Raw genomic sequence first — 27,858 nt, forward strand, 5'->3', positions numbered from 1 at the left:
AAAAAAAACCAACAAAAATTGTCACTGGGATTTTTAGTAAGAAGTTGAACTTCTTCACAAATTGAAATAAAGAGAAAAAGAAGACAAATATAGGCTTATTAATCAAAAAGAGAACTTCTGGAAATATAGAACACACATCCATTGCCTAAAATGAAGGGGGAATTTTGAAGAGATATTAATACCTGTCTGGCAAGGATCTGGCTATGACAAGTTCTCTTAATTCTTGAACTCCTAGAGCTTTTGTCTTCCAATATTTTTCCTATCTCTATTTTCCACAGACTCATAAAATTTAATGTTTAAGACATCACCAAAATTAAAAATATCTCAGAGCATTTTCTAGAGAATAGAAGGTATTGCATAAGGTCAACATAATAAATTTTATGGGCTGAATTATTCCCCCCAAACTTGTACACTGAAGCCCTTACCCCCAGGACCTCTGAATGTGACCTCTTTGGAGATAGGGCTTCAAAGAGGTGATTTAGGTTGAAATGAGGCCACTTAGTGGGGGCCCTAATCCAATCTGACTGGCACATGTAAGAGGAAGAAATCTAGACACACAGAAACACCAAGGTTGTGCCCAGAAGTGCGTCTCTCTAGGCCTGTGCCTAGAAGACAGACAAGGTGAGGACACGGCAAGAAGGTAGCCATTTGCAAGCCAAGGAGGGAGACCTTAGAAGGAAAAATTTTCCTTATTTCCTATGGCAACCCCAGCAAATAAACAGGTAAGTAATGACAGAAAATAAACTGCCATGTTAATAGTCTGTTCAAACAATAGCTGACAAATATTATTTCAGTAGTGTAACTTTAATTTGGACTGGTTTTCTTTACGTTAGGAAGCAAACAGCAAGTTATCTCTACAAAGATCACTGTTTATCCTCCTAATGGAAGAAAAAGATTCTTTATATAGAGAGACGCATATATAGTAAGTAGTGGTATAGAAAACACAAACAGGCTTTGCTGAGCAGACTTTATTGTGAAATTTGACAGAAAATACACTCAGAAATAGAATTAAAGTTTGAATATACAATATGTCATACTCTTCAGATTTTAGCCATCCTGAAAAAGAAAAAGAATTCATTTAGAGGAACTCCGATTTGTATAATGGTTTTAAAGTATTTTCTTGTAAAATTTAGTTTTTGACAAATTAAGGGTAATAATCTCTTTTCAAAGTAGGAAACATTAACGTTACCTGTAAAAACGGTATTACTGCAAACTTGACTCATCTTCTCTTTCAAGATGAGCTTCTATTCTTTTGACGGCCAAAGTGCAGATTAAATATACAGATGAACTTCTATAGATGCAACAGCCACATTTTGGATTGAATATTGGGGAATATAAACTAGAAATATCACTACTAGTTTGAGCTTTATAATGAATTAGAATAATTAAAAATTTTAAAAGTCTCCTTAATTTCACACATACCTTTTCAAATTCATATGGCAAATTCCAGATAAACTTCTGAGAATTTTTTTTTTTTGTCTTTTGTCTTTTTAGGGCCATACCCATGGCATATGGAGGTTTCCAGGCTAGGGATCGAATTGGAGCTATAGCTGCTGGCCTACACCACAACCACAGCAACGTGGGATCCAAGCCATGTCTGCGACCTGCACCACAGCTCACTGCAATTCCAGATCCTTAACCCACTGAGCAAGGCTAGGGATCAAACCCACATTCTCACAGATACTAGTTGGGTTCATTAACCATTGAGCCACGATGGGAACTCCTGAGAATTTATTTTTAAATTGTAAGTATGAAAGAATTGGGAAGACAACATAAGAGATGATATAATATGAAAGACGGGACATGCTATAGTATAGTCAAGAGAGCTGGATTCTGATCTTGACTAAGTCATTTCCAGGGGATATGACTTTGGACATACCATTTTAACTTGAGGCCCAAATTCTCTTGAAAAATATAGGGGCTTGAGCAGCTTTAAAACTGTAGGATTTAATGAGTTAATGATTTAGAATATAATGATTCAGAACAGACGAGTTCTGTTGGAACACTCTAGCACAATAAAAGGAATCATTGGGACTTATGTGTAGAAGAACTCATGAGGATATTAACTTCATTTAAAGTGACTTAAAAAATTACTTCAGTTTTTGCTAAGAAAGAAAATTAATTCTTCCCTAAGTAACTACTCATTCATAAATTTGAGAGATTAAAAGGGCTTTGGAGGTATAATCCTTATATTAACAAATACCATATGAAAAATATCTAGTATAATATCTAGAATTTAGGAGGTGTTCATTAAATAGAGCTATTATTATTTGTATTTGTTGTGGCAGAGCACTAATTAAGTCATCCTACTCTTGAATCTTTTTCTTTAATCTCCAGTGATATTTCGCACTCATAGCTTCATGTAATCAATTTGATAATCATTTCTTCTATATGAAAATTAGTAATAAAATGGGATATGGGCAGGGTTGTAGACGATAGAATCCAGCTAGAAATCTACTTTCAGAATGAAACATAACCAAAATGAAATAGAATCTTTAGAGAAGTTTAATCATGTAATGTCAACATCTATCAAACATGCCAACATCTGGAAATATTGTATTCATAAGTATATGATGAAAAATTTGTTTTAATATTTTAATCAAGATATATATTTTAGGACTATTTTTATACAAACAAAGGAATACAAAGCTTTACATAATATTTCTGAAGTTTTATAAAATGTTAATAATGAGCAAATACAAAATTGATAAACAATCTTACTTTCTAAATGATTTACAGATACTGCTAACTAACTACAGAAATAGTTACTGATTTTGGAAATGCTGGCCATTAAGATTTTACTAACAATAAAAAGATTTTACTAACAAAAATGAATTGTAAGGTATGAACAGGCAAAACAAATCACTGTAAGTATATTACATGCATGTAACTTTCTTTAGGGATGCTTCAATTGCAGTATACTCTGCTATATTTTTGCTGTTAAATTTACAAGACTAAAGTTATATATTCTTAGGCATGTACCAGGAAGTCATCGTCAGTATCATTTACCTGAGTTAGCTGTCAGTCAGGAAAGAAACAAGGAAGCCAGGCTTTGGGAAGATGGGTTAGGGAACTCGACTATCCACTCTAGCTACTTTCACCTGAGTCTGCTCTTTGAGGAAGGCAGACTTCCAGACACTGTTAATATTATGTTTGGGTTATTGGTACCAAGACGGTATCCAGGACCTAGCACATGTACAGAACTGAATATGAGCCATCTTTTTTCCAGGTTACCATGTACATAGAAGAGGGTCATAACTAGATTATCTAGTTACAAATCACACAATAGATTTGCCTTTGAACACTTATAGCCTTCAATAAACTGTCTTAAGACACAATGCCCTTTGCTGAAGAGGGCAAACTGGAGTTGGACCACCTGTAAATTGTGGCTCTGACATTCGCCAGCTGTGTAACCAAGAGACAGACATCTTAACACTCTAACTCTTAGTGTCCTTGTCTGTAAAACAGGGAAATAAAAACAAAGAGCTAATTGAGGTTACTGAGTGGATTAAATTAAGAAAAAATTAATAACAGTTGGTACAGTGTGTCAGAAGACCTATAATTGTTAAGTATATTATTAAAAAAATATTGTTACTGTCTCAGCCATCTCAGCTGCACTGTAGGGCAGCCAAAAAAAAAAAAAAGTTGATTTTCCAGGCTGGGTTAGATTGTTAAAGTGAACATTATATCCTGTACATCCCCTGGTCCTGCCCTCTCCAATATGACACAAGTGGCAGTTACTGTCAAAGAACAGGTGCAATGCAGGGACAAAATTTCACAGCCAAAACATTCTGTCAGCTTTCAACACAAGTTGGTTCTTTTACCAGTGCCAACCTGGGAGATTCTACGCTTAAATCTTATGCTTTCTCTGATTAGGCCACTGCATAACTGCCAAAGTGGAAGCAATAAACCTCTGTAGATATAGAGCAAGGGGATACTTTCATGAGGTTTAGGATACTGCAGAGCAGGCAAGGGACTGGATGACAGGGAACATAGTGAGCTCAGAAGGATCAATGAGTCCTAGGACATTTGATGCCATTAAGCTTCAAATGGAAAACATTTTTTTGGTGGTCCGCACCCATGGCATATAGAGGTTCCCAGCTAGGGGTCAAATTGGAACTGTAGCCGCTGGCCTAGGCCATAGCTCACGGCAACACCACATCCTTAACCCACTGATCGAACCTGCTTCCTCAAGGATACTAGTCAGATTCATTTCCGCTGAGCCATGACAGGAACTCCCGGAAAACAAATCTTGACAGAGAGGTGTATGGGAGAGTCTATGATTTTTTTCCCAATGTTTCACTGACATTTATGTTTTTCAAGAGCATATTTTATGCTAAATCTTATTACAAAAGTAGACACTAATGTAGAGAGATAAACTGTTAACTTTTTTTAAACTGCAAAAACTTTACAATCTAAAATGGTACAGTCTCCATCTGAATGAAGAAAAATTTGAGTTTTCTGTCTATCTACCTTGGGATATATATTGTGATTAAAAAACTACCAATTACAAAATAAATAAGTCATAGGGCTGTAATGTATAGCACAGGGACTATAGTCACTAATATTGTAATAACTTTGTATGGTGCATAATATATAAATATATTGAATCATTATGTTGTACAACTGAAACATAATATTGTAATTCAATTGCACATCAATAAAATAATACTGAAAGATTACAACTGAAAACAAAATTATACATAAAACATGAGATATAACAGTGGTTTCTGGAGATGAAAGATAATTATAGGTAACTGTGTAACTAACAAAGTTTGAAAAGTTAAGTAAATTAAACATGTTTCCAGAAAATATAGCTATAGAAACTGGCATGACAAAAAGAAAAACTGGCTGGTAAACTTCTTGCTTTCTTTGTTATCAAAGAACTATTCTTCCAATAATATTCTCAGTCCTAAGAAATTTATTAATTGAAATCCTTCAAAAATTCAAACTCAGATATTCCATGTTACATATTCTATTCATAACAGAAAAAGATGGAAATGAAAAGTGAGTCAACATATTTAACAGAGCAAACACAACCCCAGGGTCAAAAATCAAATAGTTACATTATTAAAAAATTTGAGAGGTATAAAGTAACTTTCACACAATGTAAAATTCCTACATACTTAAAATTTGCAAGTTCTTTGAAAAATTATATATAAGAAAGCCCCTTCTATTTTTTTACATTAAACCACCCAGCCAGCTCAGTTGGTAGAGCAAAGGACTCTTAATATTTTATGTTATATGACAGAAAAACAAACAAACAAACAAAAAACAAACAAACAAAAAACCCTTTCAAGTACTATTCAGATAGTATACCTAAAAAGGAAATTGGCTGGAAAAAGAATTATGCTATAGTGCTCATAGATAATGAATGTGATTTAACTATTACCAAATGATTCACTGAAAAACCACAAATATAAAGAGATAATTGATTCTCTATAAATGAAGAGCCCTTTGCCCAAGAATAAACCACCTCATTTAAAAAAAATGACCAGAAGTGCTAAAGTCAGCCAATGTTAATATGACTAAACAGGGTTCAATTTACAACATGTGGAATATTTGAAATTTGATATTGCTACATATTAAACCTTATTAGTTGAAAAATGGTAAAGCTATTCCAGCTGTCTAGAAATTCATTTAATTTAATATAATTCAAGGAATATATGGTAGAAGATTTTTTTTGGAGAAATAAGTAATATATTAACAGTATAATAAAAATTTTTGGATTTAAAGATTAAGTATATTCTCTTTCAATAAAATGGTGTTTCTCAGGCTTCAAAAAATCTTCAGACAATATTCAAACTTTTATGACTAAAAAACCCTAGTTTCTGTCCCTAAAGTTTAATTATATATTTTACCCCCAAATTTGAAACTTTGAAAATCTTGGAGTAGATAATTTCAAAGTATCATTCATTTTTACTTGAATATTCCCATTTAACCCAAGGGTAGCACAGATAATAGACTAAAAGTCTATCTTTTAAAGAACCATTTCCTTTAAATTTGGGAGCTTGATAATGTTAGGAGGAAACAATAAAGGCAGGAAAAAATGCAAATAAAACTATAAAGAAAAAAATTTAAAAATCTGGGAGTACAGAAGTGTACCATTTATGCATAAATTGAACCCTGCTTTATTTTAAAGTAAAGCAAAAATAAAAACAGAACAATTCACACTGTTAAGTCAGAGGAAGAACAACCCCAATCAAACTGATTTTTTAATAATTTTGCCCCAATGAGTTTAGAAGAAACACAGCCCAAGAGATTATTGTTTAGCATAGGAATAACAAATTAATATATACAAAATGTAATGCATTAGATAATTTTCTGGTGTTGAGTTAGCATTGCATATAGCAAGGATTAGAAATAAAATAGAAATGTCTATTTCCTACCTATATCACTGGCTACCATCTTGGAAAACTTTCTGCTTTTGATTTTCACTGAAAATAATATTTTGATATAAAATGTCAAAATCTATTAAAAGTAAACTAAATGAATTAAATATAATTAAAAGAAAATACTTTAAAATAAGATACTATACCCTTTTCTATAAAATTATTCATTTTTTGTTCATCATCTGAATTGTGTGGTGATGAAGAACCTACACAGATGAAGACAACGGAAGGAACAGGCACATAGTCAGTCACAAACACTGAGTTGTCACAGGGAAAATACAAAGTGATGGGAATAATCCCTACCACAAGTTCCCACATTACTGGCTACAAGAAAAAATGTCATGTATGAAGTTAATAATAATTCTTATAATATTACAGTAGGAAGAGCAATTAGTAGTGCATTATCTTTCATGGTAGCCCAATCTGAAGTACCAACTCTAATCTATAATAATTTTCTATAATTTATAACCATTTGGCAAAATTTCATTATATGTTACAAATTAGAAAACGGATAAATAAAAATACAAGGAGTTAACTGGTTCTGAAAGAAAATGTAGGAGTTCATGATATTAGTTAACTGACGAAGGCTTATCTAGCAGCACTTAGAATCTTATACTAGTACTACATCAGTAAAGTTTATTTTAGAGTTAGCTTTCTAGACACAAACTTCAAAATCATATATAAATTCTACTATTACCATAGAGGTCTTTAAAATAGTGAGAATACCTATAAGTTTAGATATATTCAAATATTTATTTAATTTTTTTGAGTTAAGAAATATTTAACTTTATTTCAGCTATGAATTTTGGTAAGTTTAGCTAATATTTTCATAGTTAAGATTTTATTTGTCCTTTTTCCTTAAAAAGATGTTTCTAATTTCTCATCGTATTTCTTTAATTTCTAACATAAATCTTTTATTAAAAATGGGATCCTAGGTAGTATTCTAGTTGACTTTCATTAGAGTCAAACTACCCATTCTTTTTTTTTTTTTGGTCTTTTTAAGGCTGCACCCATGGCACATGGAGGTTCCCAGACTAGAGGCTGAATTGAAAGTGTAGCTGCCAGCCTACAACACAGCTTAGGCAACACTGGATCCTTACCCCACAGAGCGAGGTCAGGGATCGAACCTGCATCCTCATGGATACCAGTCAGATTCCTTTCCAACCTATTCTTTATGACACATTTCAAATGATACCAAAACCATTAAAATGCGTACAATCTCTCCAGCTATTAACCACTTCTTCTTTGAATTCCTGTAAAAGTTTACCTGTTACTTCTGTTACGATGTTAATCACCTGTATACTCATACTTTAAGCTTACACATCTGACCTTTCCCACTGGACTGAGAAGCTGGGACCCCATATAATTGATTTTTGCACCCCTCTGCACTCTTGGGGCGCTCTGCATGTAGGAATCTCTATAAGTAAACATTTGCTGAGTGAATAAAGCTTTTCTGCTAAAAGTGAACATCAAGAACATAACTAAGTAAATAAAATGCTTTTCTGCGCTAATTTCATTTTTGTCTCAGTGAAAGTACTAAGCCTTAATAAGGTCAATATTTGACCTCCCCTTGCCCCGCAAAACTGTACTTTTCTTTCTTTGAAAATATTATTGTAGGGTCTTCTCACACCGAGTAAAACCTGTCAATACTGGAACAATCCAATTACTTCTAATACAGTCTTACAAAAATTATTCTTCTAAAGCTATGTTATTTTGCTAAATAGCATTTGTAGATCTTCATAAATCCTATAGCAAAAAAATTCACCTCAGTGACAATAAACTCAGTAATTTTTTAGGAATAGATACAGGTAGACTCAATTTTCATATAAATATAATTCAGATTTAAAGGAGATAATGGTTATGAGAAGATGTTATATATACTTTAAAATATTCACCTCTGATACTATATAAACATATGCATGTATAAATATTTATTAATACTTGCTTTGATATATTTCATATCAGAGTAAAAGCAAGATAGCATATCTAAACACAAACATTAAATTATAAAAATGTTCAATATTTATAGCATAAAAATAGGCAACATAAAACTGTAAATGTAAAGTAATATGTATTTTTCCACTAATTGAAAATGTCTACTATTGGTTGCCATAACTTCTGTGATTGTTCATGAAAAAGTTCCAAAAATGTTTTTAGTATTTTCTACTTGAATATATTTTACAAAAATTACTATGATAAACACAGAAAATACAGACAGCTTTTGTTTTTTTCCTAGGTTAAATGGGAACTCCTGAGGGCACCATTTATCTCATGGTATATGGCTCTGGGTTTTCTTCAATTTAAATGTACATATACATATATGTATATACAAATACATACACATACACAAATTTTGGATGCAATTCTAAAAAAAATCCCAACACTGCTAAACTGTTCAGTGAATCTGAGTTCTTTGAAACAAAGATCAAATGGAGATGGCAGAAACAATTTTCTATGTTAATTCAGGATGGTAGAAATAATTTTCTATTTTAGAGCGACTGCTGGTTTATTTAATAATAAACTGAAAGGGAAAACTTATATTCATAATGTGGATTTTCTCAGGATGGTTTTTTTTTTTTTTTTGTCTTTTTTAGGGCCACACCAGCAGCATATGGAGGCTCCCAGGCTAGGGGTCTAATCTGAACTATAGCTGCTGGCCTACACCACAGCCACAGCAAAGCAGGATCTGAGCTGCGTCTATGACCTACACCATGGCTCATGGTAACGCTGGATCCTTAACCCACTAAGTGAGGCCAGGGATCAAACCCGCAACCTCATGGTTCCTAGTCGGATTCGTTTCCACTGTGCCATGACGGGAACTCCAGGATGATTTGTGAATAGAGATTTTATATTAGTTGGCTAAACTATTGGGATCACAAATCTTGGTTATGGGATATAAAAGCTTTTCAAAAAAAGTTTCTTTTCACTTATCTGTATTATTTCAAGTGAATACATTGGTTCTGATAAAGGGCACATAGCTACTCTTCATTTCCATAACAGAGGTCTTCTTAGTATGTATGAGGGATTCAGTCGAACTCCCAACCAACTTCTATACATTTTTTTTCTTCTTTCATAATTATGAACACTGTTTTCTACTAACTATTTCCAGAACTTTCATTGTAGTTTCTACGATACTTCTTAGTACTTATGCATGACTGACATCCACCTCCTTCTATGTAAAACATGTTTTAGGTACAACTACTGTCTACTAAAGTTTGGTTTGTTTTTTGTAAAAGCAGCCTTTCCTGATATGCATGAATGAATATGCAGATAATTCTATCTTTCAGAGCATAATCAAAGACTAAACTAAATAAGCTAGAGTTTATGTCTAAAGAATTTGTGCTTTATCGATGATTTTTACTTTGCATTTCAAACACACCTAATAAAATGCCTAGTGTCATATCAATTTCTGCATGTTAAAACTATACTGTCTTTTATGTGGATGAAAGAGCACAGTATATTTGAAAATGTTGAACAATGTCTGAATTTCTCTGGTACAAAGAGAGAATCTGGAGGGGGTTTACCTCTATGCACTTTTTATATTTATCTCCTTATATTTAAATATATACTAATCTACAATTACCTCAGGTTGGGTTATTCCAAATTGCTAGATATACACACCTATTGAAAGTCTGACTTAAGATGAAAAGGAGTATTAATCTATTTGGGCTGAATCTTGTTAAGACACATTTGGTGGTCGTTTAATATATTCAAAGATTATATACCACATGTCCAAGTTATCCAATTTGGCTTATGGACTTAACATACTGACAAATTCATTCACATTGCCTTTAGCGAAGGTGAGGAGAGAAGAATAGTACTATATACAGTTGGGGGAAGATCAGCAATAATAAAGAGATATAATATTTTGAATTATACTCAGAAATAAGTCTTGTCCTGAGGGATGGGAAATACACATATATTGTTCCATATTATTTGTTCAATATTATTCTACCAATGTTCAGCCTTAATATTAGGTGCTGGGATGTGAGTGATATGAGTGATTCCTATAATGTTTTATTACCAGTACTTATTAGTGTGATGAATGAACTTACATATTAAACTTAAAGAAAACCAGAAGGTGCATATATTTTAAGAAAAGAAATGACTGACTTGAGCAATATCGGAAAAATGTGATTTTCAAAAGAAAACATCATAAAAGCTTTTATAGTCCTTGATCTGATAAAATGCTAAACTGAAATATGAGGGAATAAAGTAAAATGCACTGCTTAATTTTCCCCATTCTTAAAATTATTCCTGAGGTAGGAGAAGTACCTATGGAAGGATCAAATCTGTCTAAGACAGTGCTGCTTTATGCTAAGAACAATCTTTCCAGTAGAAAGCTGACAAAAATTTCCAACCCACATGATTTTATAAAATGGCAGTTAAAAATATGAAGTCAACCCTGTTAAATTTTAGCAAAGTTTCAATCCACTAAAAAATAAATAAATTCGGGATCCTCCTAATCTTTAGACCCAAAAAATAATGTTCCTCTGAAACATTAATATATATTATAGGTTACAGAAGACCGATATATAGAGAAGAAAAGACAAATGCTTCAATACCGGTGTAAAATTATATCACATATTACTTTGATCAAAAACAAATACAACTAGTCTACACTTATTCTAACTGCCCACAGTCACCATTAAATAATAAGTGTTAAAATATTTCATAACATTTAAATGGATATTATTCAAGGATTAGAGCACTATTCTACCAAATGATTCCAGGCACGCCGAGAGCAAAGATAAGATTGTAAATAACTAAAACCTTTGATCTAGTGCTAAGAAGTAAAATATACTTTCCTGAAAAAAAAAGCTAAGTAAATAGTTACACTACTTTCAACAGGTAATAGCTGTGAATTTTTATCTAGTGCATTTCATTTCACTTATGCAAAGAATATAGTTATGACTTTTAAAATGAATATGTGACAAAAAAAGTTCCTTTGAGGTGTATTTAAAATGCTTATCTATAAAAAACTGACATGCTATATTGTTTTTCTTTTTGTAGAATTTATAATTTTTAACAAAATAAAAACCGAGTTACCAGAAGTCGGAGATTTGCAGCGGTCCTCTGGGACTACAGTCCCTTCACTAATATCGCAGAGACCTGCTAAAAAACAAAAGCAAAACCAAGTCATACCACACGTTTATATAAGTGCAGTTTTATTTTCTATTTATAGTACTCATTTAATGACAGTCCATTTAAAAAAAACCCCAGGAGGTTAACAGACTATGCTGGCATCGACGTCACTATGATCATCAGTTTTGAGTTAAGAATAGAGGACCATTTTGATATATCTTTTTAGTTATTATTTTTGTTTATTATAGTTGATTTACATTGTTCTGTCAATTTCTGCTATACAGCAAAGTGACCCAGTCATACATACATATATACATTCTTTTTCTCACAGTATCGTCCTTCATGTTTCATCACAAGTGACTGGATATAACTCCCTGTGCTATCCAATAGGATCTCATTGCTTATCCACTCCAAATGCAATCGTTTGTATCTACTGACCCCAAACTCCCAGTCATCCTACTCCCTCCCGCTCCACCTCAGCAACCTCAAGTCTGTTCTCCATGTCCATTAGTTTCTTTTCTATAGATAGGTTCATTTGTGCCATATATTAGATTCCAGTATAAGTGACATCATAAGTGATATCATGATATCAACTCAAGAGCAAAAAAACCCAACAACTCAATTGAAAAATAGGCAGAAGACCTGAACAGACATTTCTCCAAAGAAGATACACAGATGGCCAACAGGCACATGAAAAGATGCTCAACATCATTAACTGTGAGAGAAATGCAAATCAAAACTACAATGAGGTACCACCTCATGAGGTTTAAGGAAAGAAGCCATTTCCAAAACAAAAAAGTTAAAGGTGAAGCAGCAAGTCCCTGATGTAGAAGCTATAGCAAGTTATCCAGAAGATCTGGCTAATAAGATAATTAATGAAGGTGGCTATACCAGACAACAAACAGATTTTCATTATAGATGAAGTTTGCCTTCTATTGGAAGAAAATGCCATCTAGGACTTTCATAGCTGGAGAGAAGTCAAATACCTGGATTTAAAGATTCAAGGGCAGGCTGACTTTCTTGTTAGGAGCTAAGTGGCTGATGACTTGACACTGAAGCCAAACGCTCATTTACATTCTGAAAATCCTAGGGCCCACAGAAAGTATGCTAAATCTACTCTGCCTGTGCTCTATAAATGGAACAACAAAGCCTAGATGACAGCAAATCTGTGTCTAACAGTTTATTGAATCTTTTAATCCCACTGTTGAAATCTACTGCTCAAAAACAGATTCCTTTCAAAATATTACTGCTCATTGACAATGTACCTGGTTACCTAAAACTCTGATGGAGATGTACTCTGAGATTAATGTTGTTTTCATGCCTGCTAACACAAAATCCATTCTGCAGCTCATGGATCAGGGAGCAATTTCAACGTTCACACCTTATTATTTAAGAAATACATCTTGTAAGGCTTTAGCTGTCATAGACGGATCCTCTGATGGATCTGAGTAGTCAATGGAAAACCTTATGCAGAGGATTTCTCCATTCTAGATGACATTAAGACCATTTGTGATTCATGGGATGAAGTCAAAATATCAACATTAAAAGGAGTTTGGAAGAAACTGATTCCAACCCTCATGGATGACTTCGAGAGGTTCAAGACTTTGGTGGAGGAAGTCACTGCAGATGCAGTGGAAACAGCATGAGAGCTAGAATTTTTTTTGTCTTTGTCTTTTTAGGGCTGCACCTGTGGCATATGGAGGTTCCCAGGCTAGGGGCTGAACTGGAGCTACAGCTGCCAGCCTACACCACAGCTCACAGCAATGCCGGATTCTTAACCCACTGAGTGAGGCCAGGGATCAGACCCACGTTCTCCTGGATACTAGCTGGTTCGTTAACTACTGAATCACAATGGGAACTCCGAGAACTAGAATTTAAATGGAAGTCTGAAGATGTGACTGAATTGCTACATTCTCACGATAAAATTTTAACAGATGAGGAGTTGCTTCTTATATGGATGAACAAAGAAACTGGTTTCTTGAGATGAAATCTACTCCTGGTGAAGATGCTGGGAAGACTGTTGAAATGACAACAAAGGATTTAGACTATTACATACGTTTGGTTAATAAAGCAGTGGTGGGGTTTGAGAGGGATGACTCCAAGTCTGAAAGAAGTTTGATTGTGGGTAAAATGCTATCAAACAGCATTTCACATGACAGAGAAATCAGTGGTGAAAGTAAGAGTTGATCTATGAGGCAAACTTCACTTTTGTCTTATTTTAAGAAACTGCCACAGCCACCCCAACCTTTGGCAACCACCACCCTGATGAGTCAGCAGCCTTTAACACTGAGGCAAGACTTTCTACCAGTAAAAAGATTATAACTTGCTGAAGGCTCAGATAATGGTTTGTTAGATTTATTAGCAATAAAGTATTTTTAAATTTAGGTCCGTACATTTTTTTTTTTTAGACATAATTCTATTGCACACTTAACAGACTATGGTATATTGTGAAGATAACTTCTATATGCACCGGGAAACCAAAAAGACATGTGACTTGCTTCGTTAGCATATTTGCTTTAAAGTGGTGGTCTGGGGCTAGACCTGCAATATCTTCAATGCATACCTGTAGTGTACTTTACTTATTGGGTGGGGCTATAACTCTTAAAAACTACACTACCACATTTTTAAAAGAGCGCTAAAGAAATACTTTCTTTTCATAGATACATATGAATTATATAAAACTAACCAATTTTACAGGATGGCCTAAATTCTTAGAAGAACCTCTAGAAAGGCGTTTTATGCTTCAGACAAAAACTAAAAGATATGGCAAAATGTAAACAGTATGGAAATTAATTTGACTGAATATTAAAATGAAAAGAATTCCTGCAAATTATTTAAAAATTACAAATAAACAGGAGCTCCCACTGTGGTGCAACTGGATTGGCGGTAGCGAGGGAGCACTGGGACGTGGGTTCGATCCCTAGCTTGACACAGTGGGTTAAGGATGCAGTGTGGCCACAGCTGCAGTTAGGTCGCAACTGAGGCTCAGATCTGATCTCTGGCCCAGGAGCTCCACATGCTGCAGGATGGTCTAAGATGGAAAAAAAAAATTACACATAAACATCAGGAGCTGGGGATAGCTGGGCAGCAGACATGGGACTGCACATATCGGCCTCAGAAGTTCTTAAAGTATCACATCCATGTATGTGAACGTATGACCAGTACCTGCTTTTCCGTTCCTTTGGTAAAAGACAAGCTGTCACAATCTCTAGTAAGTCACTAAGAAAGCTATTAGAGCAACATTCAGAGAACACTGAGTACTGAATTAGGTTTATAAGGAGTGTTTTCTATTTTGATCCAAATATTATTTGTCTTCACTGGGTTAAGAAGCTTTTGAATATAAGCAGCAGTGGGTTTTTATTTATTTATTTATTTATTTTAAACTTTCATCAAACTAATGATTCTGGAAAAAAATAAAACTAGTTTTTACCATTCCCAGATGAAAGATGTAATTACAGGTATGATTTATTCATCTTTGACCAAATATTTTTATATATAAATAAACTTATGCTTGACAAAACACTAAGACAGCAGGTCTTTAAATGACACCAATATATGGAAACAATCTAAGTGCCCACTTGTCTATGGTGGATGCATAGACAAGAAAAATAAGTTATATGCATACAAAGACATATTATGCAGCCATAAAAATGAATGAAATTTTGCCACTTGTGACAATGTGGATGGAATGTTGAGGGCATTATGCTAAGTGAAGGAAGTCAGGCAGAGACAGACAAATATCATATAATCTCACATATATGGAAACTAAAAAGATTCATGGTTGTCAGAGGTGGTAGGGGATAAGAGAAGAAATGGGTCCTGGGGGTCAAAAAGCATAAACTTCCAGTTATAAAACAAAAAAGCTACATGGGTGTAATTAATAACATGGTGACCACAGTTCATAATACTGTATTTCATGTTTGAAAGTTGCTATGACAGTAGATCTCAGAAGTTCTTATCATGAGAAAAAATTTTTTTTAACTATGTAAGTCTAACTTACTAGACTTACTAGACTTACTTTGACAATCATTTTGCACTGTATACAAATATCAAATCATTATGTTGTACACCTGAGATTAATATAATGTTACATGTCAATCATAATTAAGTGAATAAAATAAATAGGAGTGACAATATATTCCAGTATTACAAGAAGTCTGGTACTGAATAAAAATAATCAATTTTGAAATTTTAAGCCTCTTATATTTTGTCAACTGCTACTAAACACTATAAAAATGTACTGAGACATAATTCTCATTCTTGAAATAGCCTAGGAGGAAATATTTAGGAAGCTGAATTAAAGAGTGTGAGAGACATTTTAATTTATATATTAAATTATTGAATGAGCTAAAGACCCCTTCCCATGCTTTCCATCTGACTCAGGGTGAAAGCCACAGTCCAAACCCACATGACTGGTTGATGTGTGTGATGCTGTGGTACGTGACTACGGTATATGGTGGGTGACTATGCATGTCCCATTACCTCGCTGACTTTACTTCCTTCTCCTTCTACCTCCTTCCCCATCTCTCTCACTCTCTCTACTTGAATCACACTTACTCTAAGCTGTATCTTGAACTCAACAGACATACTGCTTCAGAGCCACTAGTTCTTTGCTTGAATGCTCTTGCTGCAGACATCCTCATAAGTAACAGCTCTCTCCTTTAAATCTTTGCTGAAGATACTCTACTTAAAATGTAATGTCCTTGTCACTGATATTTCAAATCCCCCTCGTTTAATTATTTTTCCCTTTGGCATTATTATATAGCTTACTATATATATCCCTTACTTTTTTATATATAATGATTTTTATTTTTTTTCATTATAGCTGGTTTACAGTGTTTGGTCAATTTTCTACTGTATAGCATGGTGACCCAGTTACACATACATGTATAGGTTCTTTTTTCTCACATTATCATGCTCCATCGTAAGTGGCTAGATAGAGTTCCCAGTGCTACACAGCAGGATCTCGTTGCTCATTCATTCCAAAGGCAATAGTCTGCATCTATTAACCCCAAGCTCCCCCATCCATCCCACTCCCTCCCCCTCCTCCTTGGCAACCATGAGTCCATTCTCCAAGTCCATGATTTTCTTTTCTGTTGAAAGGTTCATTTGTGCCGTATATTAGATTCCAGATATCAGTGATATAATATGGTTTTTGTCTTTCTCTTTCTGACTTACTTCACTTAGTATAAGAGTCTCTAGTTCCATCCACGTTGCTGCAAATGGCATTATTTTGTTCTTTTTTATGGCCAAGTAGTATTCCACTGTGTATATATACTGCATCTTCCTAATCTAATCATTGGTTGAAGGACATTTAGGTTGTTTCCATGTCTTATCTATTGCGAATAGTGCTGCTATGAACATGTGGGTGCATGTGTCTTTTTCAAGGAAAGTTTTGTCTGGATATATGTCCAAGAGTGGGATTGCTGGGTCATATGGTAGTTCTATGTATATCATTTACTTTTTAAAATTTCTGTCTGTTCCAGTATAAAGTGAGTTCCATGAGGACAGAGATTTCTGTTTTATTACCCATAACAGAACATAGTAGGTGTTCAAAAAATATTCACTAAATGAATATATGTGAAAGAATTTCATAGCATATAAGCTAATCCATTTTCTCTGCTGCTGCCTGAGTCCCTTCAAGACTGTTCCTAGCAATACTGTTACCAAGGGTTTGCCCATTTAATCACTTTGCTATTAAATGCATTAGTTACCCTTTAAATAACAACAAGCACACCTTTTCTTTTAAACACTTAAATAGGAAGCATAATTAACTATTTAAAATGTTCAACAGGACTTCCTGTTGTGGCTCAGCAGAAATGAATCTGACTAGTATCCATGAGGATGCAGGTTCGACCCCTGGCCTTGCTCAGTGGGTTAAGGATCTGGTGTGGCCATGAGCTACAGTGTAGGTTGCATATGCAGCTCGGATCCTGCGTTGCTGTGGCTGTGGTGTAGGCCAGCAGCTACAGCTCTGATTCGACCCCTAGCCTGGGAAGCTCTACATGTTGCGGGTGTGGTCCTAAAAAGACAAAAAATACGTAACATAAAATAAAATAAAATGCTCAACAAAACAGAATCATACGTTATTCAGTATAAAATATCCACTAACTGAGGCACATTACATCAAAGTTAATGTCAGGCCACAAATTGACCCACTAGGTAGTACCATAGTTTAAAAAGGGGGTTGGCAAACGTTTTCTGTGAAGGTCCAGATTGGTTTTGGGGGCCAGTTTGTTGAAACTACTCAGCTCCAATATTCAAGCACAAAAGCAGCCACAGATGACACATAAGCAAATAAGCATAGAGATGTTCTAATAAAATTGCATTTGCAAGACAGGCAGTGGGCCAGATTTCGCCCACAGATAGTAGTTTGCTGACTCCTGGTTTAATTTTGCAGCCATCCAACTGAACCAGGTATTTAGGTCACTTCCACTAGTCTGGTTCACGACAGTATTACAGAATTTTTTATCAAATACCCAATTAACTTCAGGAAATATTATGTCAACAGACTGCCATGAGCTATCAATGTAGTTACCAGATTTAAAAAGTGACGCTGATTTTGGAACAACTGGTGAATTCTTGCTGATGTCTACTGATATCTTTATTTTCAATATATACACGAGGCATCAGTTATTATTATCAAATCTTTCTAGAATTTTGACTGATTGTAAATCATATTTACTGATTTGTAAAATATCTGACCATCAAATGGGGGTACTATTTACAAATTTTCTTCACAAATTCTCTTTATATCTTTTTATTATTGCTTGGTTTGCCTTATTTGCATAATGTGGATGAGACTTTAATTTCTCTTTATTATTTTTCATAATTTCCAGAGAGAGAAAAATCATCCTTTTTAACAGAAAGTTGAGAAGCAAAGTGATTTAATCCCATTCTCTGTTTTTCAACTATCATGAAAACCATCCCTAAAGTGGTATTCCCTAATCCTTCCTTAACTACGTTTTCACATTTTGCTATACTTCTCATTTTTGGAAAATTAGCCTTAATTCAACACATTACTTACTGACCTATGCAATATTTTTTATCAATTCTTGACTGTATCCCTTATTTCTCACATACTCTCTTTCATTTCTTGTTAAGACATATAAAGGCAAAAATTTTGAAATATATTTTAGAAGGCACAGATATTCTTAAAATATTAAACATATTTTAAATAACTTCCTTCTAATTTTTATTTAAAGTATAATCCTAAATATTGTTCAAGTGACCATAATAGCAATAAATAAATATCTTAAACTAATAAACTTTCAGCTAGTTCTCCTGTGCTTGAATGTGTGACTCTTCAACACATGATGAAACATATAATCAATAACATTATAAGATTTACTAAAGAATAAGGTAAGATGTAATGGAATTTAAGAAATAAAATTTTGGAGTTCCCATCATGGCGCAGGGGTTAATGAATCCGACTAGGAACCAGGAGGTTGCAGGTTCGATCCCTGGCCTTGCCCAGGGGCTTAAGGATCCGGCGTTGCCATGAGCTGTAGTGTAGGTTACAGACATGGCTTGGATCCCGTGTTGCTGTGGCTCTGGTGTAGGCTAGTGGCTACAGCTCCAATTAGACCCCTAGCCTGGGAACCTCCATATGCTGAGGGAAGTGGCCCTAGAAAAAGGCAAAAAGACCAAAAAAAAAAAAAAAGAAAGAAAATTTTAAATCAGATTTTAAAACTGGTCTCTGTCCTCAGATGAATTTAGGTATTTGATTTCTAGCAATTTTATGTGAACTATAATGAAGTACCAAAGAAAAAAATTAAGTAATTATAGTTGAAATAAAATTCATTCCACTTCTTCTCTATCAGGACAACATTTAACTTTATGACATTAAATATTAGCTTCTTTGCTTTTCGAAGAAACTAGACTGAGACACATACACTTCAATAGCTGTTTTTATATATATATATTGAGATGAATTTAGGTAATGAGTATATTATTTTAGATATAGACTGATTTAACAGACCCTTTTAAAGATAAAAGAAAAAATAATTTTACAGACAAAAACCAAACAATGTCATGACTTTACTGAGATGGAAAAAATAACTTACTTAAAAAAGAAGAACGGAGTTTTTTCACAGATTCAGAATATAAGCTAGAAAAGCCGCACATGCAAGAGGTCACAATCAGCATACCTTAGTGAAGCAATGAAAAGCAGAAGAAAAAAAAGGAGACAAAGATGCTAGAATGGTATGGTTGGGACAACAATTTCTGCTGAAGACAACACATGACAAAATGACTACCCAAACAAAAACAGAAAAAAAACCTTCAACTACTGCCAAAATGATAGTAATGTCTATGTCCTATCACCTTTTTTGTTCTTCCCTCATGAACTGTGAGAAATAGTATCAGCTAATAATGTCCTGAGAGCTACTGAGAACTAAATCTTGGACGGACGTGGTTTTTTTTTTTTTTGTCTTTTTAGGGCCATACCTGCTGCATATAGAAGTTCCCAGTCTAGGAGTTGAATCAGGGCTGTAGCTACTGGCCTACACCACAGCTACAGCAACACGGGATCTGAGTCATGTCTGTAACCTACACCGCACTTCAAGGCAACACCTGATTCTTAACCCACTGACCGAGGCCATGGATCGAACTCGCATCCTCAGGGATACTAGTCAGGTTCCTTATCACTGAGCCATAATGGAAACTCCTCTGGACAGAATTTTAATTCAGAGATATTGAGTTAGGAAGTATAGACCTGAGCTTCCCAATGACATCCTGCAAATGAGTTATATCTGCCTAAGACAGAGTTCCCCATAATCCCTGCTCCAGCTCCGCAAGTCCTGGGGATCCTGGAGCCCACAGGCCAGTTACTGTGGAGACTTCATTAATATATCCCTCCTAGGCCAGAGATCCAATGCCACTTTCTGTGTGTGCTGTGAGGTTTGAAGAAAAAAAAAAAAAGGTGAGGAGTACTGGTATAAACAGCCACTATACATGTGTTCCATGAGGCATTAGTATTAAGACATTTAAAATAAGACTAATTCCCTAGCAAACACAAAAGAATGTTATAGAGAGAATTCTGCATGGATCTGGGTTTGCACTGACTCAAACTATCTGAGAACACTATATTTTCATAGAGTTCAAATTCACTTTTGCAACTACATTTTTTTTTCACATGAGAAATGATTCCTTTGAATTAAATAGTCAAATCAATAAATTGTTTTTCTCACAATACTAAACAATTAAAGGGACAGAATTGTGAAATTAAATTTTGTTCTGTAATAATGAGACAAAATTTTCTGTCACTATAATTTAGCTGAAGAGTGTGAAACCAGTTCTTTCCCAGTGTTAAACAAAAACCCAGAATATTAAAAACAAAAGCAAGTGCTAGTAACAAAACAAAACAAAAAAGAAGGCTGATACCTTTTACTAGTTTTTCAAAGTTTATACAAACAAGATGGAATCAGACAAGCTATTTACCTAACAGATGTACTTATATTCACAGAAGTCACTCAGCATTTATGGAAATCCTAAAGGATTTTTTTTTCTTTTTACCTCCTGAAGGTTGTCGAGATTTACGAGGAGATCGGGGTTCTCTCCGATAAGGATCATTGGAGCCATACAGTTCAACAGTGCCCAGGTTGAGGAGGACTGCTTTCTGGAGATAGTCAACCATCGCAATGCCATTACAATTGCCAAAAACTACCCTGGAAATTAGGAAAGAGCAAATAGTTTAGCAGAAATAAATGATTGCAAGAAAATGTTTATAGTCTATAGGGCTAAAAAAAAGCATGATAGGTCTTTGAGAAAATTCCTCTTTGAGACAAAACACTATTTCAGACATGGAAACAGGGTACATATGCATTTTCAAGGAACTGTGCAGACCTTCTGTAGACATTGATGATTACAAATCAATATATAAAAAAATTTGGCACAGGAGGTGAAATTCGACCAGAGATGTAACTACTCACACAAGGTGGCATGACATCTATTTTTCTGACTTAGGGGTATTTTGAACCTCTCAGGGGAAGACATTCCTTTCTACCTGGGAAGTAGGGGATTGAATACTTGGGAAATTTTTGGTAATCCCTACAGTCAAGAATAAAAAGTAGGAATAAAAAGTAGGAGTTCCCGTCATGGTGCAGTGGAAATGAATCTGACTAGTATCCATGAGGATGTGGGTTGAATCCCTGGACTCGCTGAGTGGGTTGGGAATCTGGTGTTGCTGTGAGCTGTGGTGTAAGCTGGCAGCTGTAGCTCCAATTTGACCCCTAGCCTGGGAACCTCCATGTGCCGCAGATGTGGCCCTAAAAAGCAAAAAAAAAAAAAAGACTAAAATGTAGAAAGCATAAATCCTGGAGGCCTCCCTCTGGAGTATTCCAAATACCTTCTCAATTATGACTCAGGAACTACAAACCAACTATGAATAAAGGAATTCTACTCTTTTAAGATACCTTAAACCAATAAATACACAGAGGGGCTATATAAGTAAGTAAAACAGGCCAACTAGGGTCAGTGGTTAATCGGAGAGTGTACGACCCATGTAAAGAGGGGAAGCTTCAACTCAGTTCTCGCTATGTCTATGCCAGATAATCAACATTTTCAGTTGAAGCTCGAAACGTGGATTTTCACATTAAATATCTTGGCAACTAGTTCAACTTTTAAAAATATACAAAAAGGGCTAAACAAAATACAACTGTGAGTCTAATGAAGTCTGTAATCAATTGATCTGCAACTTCCTTTGAAGTTTCTATTGGTCCTTTTTCTTATTCCCTGTTTGTTCCTCTTAAGGCTGTGGACAATAAAATATCTGAAAAGGGAAGGTTTATATTCTTACATTGTGGGGCAGCCAGTAAAAGATATTAGAGAAGATTATCTCAGACTAGAGTCTTAGTTGGGTGCACAACCATGAGAGATAAAGTAGCTGGTACAAGGCATAAGGAGGAAGAAGAACGATGAAATGAGTCCCTGGGGCTAGAACAGAGGAGGAGACAGTGACCTACCATGATAAAGAGCCCTGGGACTGAACAGTTAGCATGAGGTTTCTTCTACACCACAATGCTGATTTTTAAAACAAACAAAAGTAAATACTTTATAAATCTATCACATTATAATAAAAATCATGTACAATCAACATGATATATTCGAAGCCATGAACTGATAAATAAATACACTTGTAACATAGACGTACACTTTACAGGGTTGATGTTGTTAGATTTTCATTATACCAAATATTAACAAGGGAATTATTTCTCAGAGTACATCCAGGAGAGGCTATGTTTAATGGTCCATGAGATATTTAACTTTATATTGGAAAACGGCATAAGCATACTTAGGCAAATTACTCAGAATTATGTTCCAAATATACACTGAATTTGGTCTGAAATTAAAGTTACACAACATCTTCAGTGATGCTACAATAAAGATCCTTTCTGCTTTTAAAAATTAAAAAATGCATGGTATATGATGAAGAAACAGAGAAACACAGAAAGTATACTTACAATCCATAGGAAGAATTAATTGCCAGGCTGGTTATTTGTTGGGGTGGTTCTCCGCCCACCCACACCAACTGAATAACTAATTCTGTCTGATAACCTGGAGACTGCTTAAGTGGCGAATTTTTAACTCTGTAAGGAAGGAAAGCATATTACCTTTTAACTCATTTTTAATTTATCTTATTAGCCTATGTAATTATAAAGACATGCAACAATAACTATACAAAATAACTTTATATATGAAATTGTATGATATAAAAAATGTAAACATTAGAATCCTGTCCTCTAAAATCAATTAATCTAGTTGGAGATGAAACACGTAGATAAAAATAAATCATATATGAGTTGCACATTAAAATTGGGGAGGGAGGGGATCAAGGGAAGGTGAAGATGGGGAGAAAAATGAGTGGAGGAGAAGCAGCAGCCTAGGTATGAAAAGGAAAAAAATTCAAGTTAGAGAAAGAATCCAAGTCAGAAAAGCAGACTTTATAAAAAAGTATGGTCAAATTAAATGAAAACTGGCTAAAAATGTATAGAGTTAAGGACAGAGTTAAAAAAATGTGAGCAATTAATTATGTGTGTATAATAATTTTTACTATTAAAAATCTATTTTGACTTTGAGTTGGTAGTATTTTTGACTTCACAAACTATTTGCCCAATTACTACTGAACAGTGCTAAAAATTGCTTTTACAAAAAACAAGGAAACAAGATAAGTAAGCAGGAAACTCATAGTCAAAGATTAACAAGTGGGGGAGTTCCCACTGTGGCTCAGTGGTTAACGAATCCTACTAGGAACCATGAGGTTGCAGGTTCAATCTCTGGCCTCGCTCAGGGGGTTAAGGATCCGGTGTTGCCGTGAGCTGTGGTGTAGGTTGTAGACACAGCTCGGATCCTGCGTTGCTGTGGCTGTGGCGTAGGCCGGCGGCTACAGCTCTGACTCGACCCCTAGCCTGGGAAGCTCCATATGCTGCAGAAGCGGCCCCAGTGTGTCAGTTTGGTCACAGTGGAAGGTGTGTGTGGTAACAGTAAGAAACAATGTAGCAAGACAAGCCAGGACCAGACTTTAGAGTATCTTCAAGTCTGCAAAGGTTTGGTGCTGGTAGAAGGAACTTGGGGCTTTTGGAAAGCTAGAGTTGGAGTTGGCTCTGCCACTTACGAGTTGTCTTCTTGACAACTAAAAAGTGGGAACATTACTACCTAATCACAGTATGAGGACATTGTGAGTGCCTATGAAAGAGCTTTGTCAATGGTCAAGCCGTTTGAAAGTAATAGATTTTTATTATTAAACAATTAAAAGCCAGTGAAGATTTATAATAAATATTTTTTAAAGATTAATGGAGGTATACAAGATGAAGTAGAATAGGGAGACCCATTAGGAAGTTCCTGTGATTCTTATGATGTGAAATCTTAAGAAAAAGGCAGATCTGAAACACAGAAAGTAAGTCTCAAAAAGGCTGGTAAATTCCATTAAAGTAGATACCTTGCAGTTACTTTTAATACTTAGCAGAGTAGGTACTCAATATTTATTGAAAGAATGAATGAATGATCTAGAGGCTGATTAGAGGTGGAGGAAGGGAGAAAAAGAACACAGTGATTCTAAGTTCCAAAAAAGAAAGAGAAAAGAGAAATCAGGATGAAAAGCCAGTTTTAGAGGAATATGTGGTAACTTCGAGGTGATGACAGGGTTTTAAGTGAACCACTCAGCAGACAGTTATACTCACTTATATTGGGTAAGCTTGTACAAAGCTTATATTAGTTACACTGGGGTAAGCATGTTAGAGAAAATGAAGGAGGGGTTTATAAACGTGAGACTTTCTAAGGAATAAAAGTTCAGTTAGACACAACCCCCTGTAATACTTGTAAACCTCGAGTGAATTTGGAAGATAACATTTAAAAAATGTGATCAATTTATTTGTGTGTGACTACTTTTACAATTTAAAAATTCTACTTTTAGGAGTTGCTGTTGTGGCTCAGCAGGTTAAGAACCTGACTAGTATCCATGAGGATGTGGGTTTGATTCCAGGCCTCACTCACTGGGTTAAGGATTTGGCTTTGCCGCAAGCCGTGGTATAGGTCGCAGATGTGGCTCAGATCTGGTGTTGCTGTGGCTGTGGTGTTGGCCACAGTTGTAGCTCCAATTCAGCCCCTAGCCTGGGAACTTCCCTATGTTGTAGGTGCGGCCCTAGCAAGAAAAAAAAAATCTACTTTTACTTTACATTTTTGATTGCACAGACTCTTTCTCTAGTAATTGTTCTTGTAAAACATATACAAAGCCTAGTTACTTCAATAATTCTTGAAGTTTCTGCTGTGGAGTGAGTGTATAAAAGAAAGGATAGCAGCAAGTCTACTTAGTGTTCAATCTCCTGACACCAAACTCAGAGGTAAGAACCCTTTGAATCATTTAGCTGGTCCTTCTAGTAAACAACATCCTGACACCAGACCTTTTCCCTGTCATGTTTGCTAGACTCACCCTAGGTAATAAAAGGGTTCAGATGTTACCCAAATTTCAGGATAAACATGAATCACAAAGGGTACCCCTAAAATGTACTGAGTTGCGGTCACATTTGCCCATGGATAGTCTATATATAAGGCAATACACTCAGAACTACACACTGGCTGAAGCAGAAGTTCTGATTTTCCTCAGGGAAACACCCACTCATCAACTACAGCTGTCCATCTCAAGAGACAAAAATAAAGACCGAACAGCATTCCATCTCCAGGAGAGACAGCTTCTGTTGACATAAGCACAGAAGGCAGAGTCTGAGTGTGCTATTTTCTCCTGTATCAATTAGATAAGGTTCAAGGAAGTGCTGACCCTCCCTTTGGCATATTAAATGCCCATGTTACATTAGATTCTCAAAAGCAGGAACAGGCATTCAGGGATCATTTTAAAAATAAATATATGGGCACATTTAAGATGTAAGCAATGAAGACATACACAAGTCATGAAATACTTATTTTACTTAGTATGAAGAAACAAAAAAGTTCTTAAGCAAAAATAAGTCACCCTGCTGCAAACTCCCCAAGTGGTAAAATATTAGAAACAGGGTCAAGAAATGATGAAATAAGATTTTAAAATACAAAATGAGGGTATGGGTGGGTGTTTATGTTTAATGTCTACAATGGTTACATGCAAGTTATCTTTTTAATGTTTTTAATATGTGTAAATTAATTGGTTTACTTTTTAAGAAAAAGGGTTGAACTTTTATAAAAAGTTCCATAATTTGTACACATATATTTTAAGTGACAAAATAATGTTTGGAGGTTTTGTAGTTTCAAAACTATTTGTCTGTTTGGACAAATACCCAGCAAAAGACAATTAAAACACTTAAATAAAAGCAAAACAATTATGTACAATAACATTTTGTATAAAAAACAAACTTAGTATTTGTTATTTCAACATAAATTTGGTTATATTTCTGACTCCTAAAAATTGCCTTTTGAGACTGTGGACCAGAACAATGTGAAGTTAATAAATAACTGCATTTACCTAAAGACTATTAAAATAGAAAAAGAAAAGAATAACTCAAATTGCCCATGATTAAAAGAAGTCACTAGTGACTATGTGGATTTTAGATAAAAATCTCAAACTTTTTACCAAAACAAGTTACCCAAAATGAACCTCAAAGACAAAATGCACTTTATATGCTTAACAAAAAGCAGGAAAAATATTAAAACCAGAAGAAACGGCATTAATAAAAATTTTACAAATTTCAGTTTAAAGTGAAGTAGTACAGAGTAAGTAATAGAAGGGAAAGATGTAGAATTCTGTTATTTCCAAGTCTCATTCTATGTAAACGTATACCAGACTGTAGCAAAAAGGAGGTGAGTGTATACGCACATGAGAGACGAGAGAGAGAGAGAGAGAGAGAGAGAGAGAGAGAGAGAGAGAGAGAGAGAGAGAGAGAGAGAGAGAGAGATTGGGAGAGAAGAAACTTGAGACCCTTCTGAGAAACATAGTTGCTTAACCTCCATGCTTATATTTTTCAGGTCAATCAGTCAGTCATCCTTGGCACTACTAACATTCTGAGCTGGTAAAGTCTTCAATGCCAGGCACTGTCCCACACACTGTAGGGTGTTTCCCATTATCTCTAGCCTCTACAGAGTAGATGCCAGTAGCACCCCTTTCTTCTCTTGTGATGAATAATGTCACAAAAAATGCATTCTGAGGAGCAAAATTACTTCCATTTGATAACCAATGGCATAGAACACACAATCTCAAATTTACGTAAACATAGATTTTTAAAAGTTATACTTTTTAAAACTAATTGACATATAACATTGTATTGGTTTAAGATGTACAAAATAATGATTTGACATACATATGTGACATATAAAAACCATTACCACAATGAGTTTATAGGTAACACCCATTGTACAAATATGTTTGTGTGTGTGTGTGTGTGTGTGTATAAAACTATTATAACATAATTTTTTTGCTATTTTAGGGCCACACCTGTGGCATATGGAGGTTCCCAGGCTAGGGGTTGAATTGGAGTTATAACTGCCAGCCTATGCCACAGCCACAGCAACGCTGGATCTGAGCCACATCTGCAACCTACACCACAGTTCATGACAACACCAGATCCTTAACCCACTGAGAGAGGCCAGGGATCAAACCGGCATCCTCATGGATCCTAGTCAGGTTAACCACTGAGCCACAAAGGGAACTCCCAATTTTTTTTTCTTGTGATAAAAAACTGTAACATAGTTATAATCTCCCTCCATAAAAACTACACATTTTTAAAGATTTTCATCATGAGTGACTGTGATATAAAAAAATCTGCCTTATCTCTGGGATGAATGCATTTTTGATTACAGAGACATTCTCACAGCAATTGCTGAACAGTACAAAGCTCTAGTTCTTTTAATAAACGCAACTGTCTCTCTTACTATCCTCCCTACCTTGAATCTACTACAGTCT

At 34.9% G+C, this 27,858-nt stretch overlaps 1 protein-coding gene across 3 annotated transcripts in view; it reads right to left on the reverse strand.

Annotated features, from left to right (window-relative positions):
- Positions 1-27,858, reverse strand: part of STXBP5 (syntaxin binding protein 5) — a 170,945-nt gene that overhangs the window by 38,364 nt on the left and 104,723 nt on the right. For 2 of the 3 annotated variants that reach the window (XR_007133504.1, XM_047769986.1), the window contains exons 17-21: positions 22,940-23,065; positions 20,994-21,145; positions 11,442-11,507; positions 6,539-6,598; positions 6,390-6,437 (exon numbers count right to left, since the gene is read on the reverse strand). Coding sequence is in view for 2 of the 3 variants with exons in the window: in XM_047769986.1 (XP_047625942.1) it covers positions 6,390-6,437; positions 6,539-6,598; positions 11,442-11,507; positions 20,994-21,145; positions 22,940-23,065 (452 nt within the window). In the remaining variant the exon portion in view is untranslated. The remainder of the gene's footprint in view (positions 1-6,389; positions 6,438-6,538; positions 6,599-11,441; positions 11,508-20,993; positions 21,146-22,939; positions 23,066-27,858) is intronic. The other variant, XM_047769988.1, reaches the window with a different exon arrangement.

This window comes from Phacochoerus africanus, chromosome 2 (assembly GCF_016906955.1).
Source record: "Phacochoerus africanus isolate WHEZ1 chromosome 2, ROS_Pafr_v1, whole genome shotgun sequence".
NCBI lineage: Eukaryota > Metazoa > Chordata > Mammalia > Artiodactyla > Suidae > Phacochoerus > Phacochoerus africanus.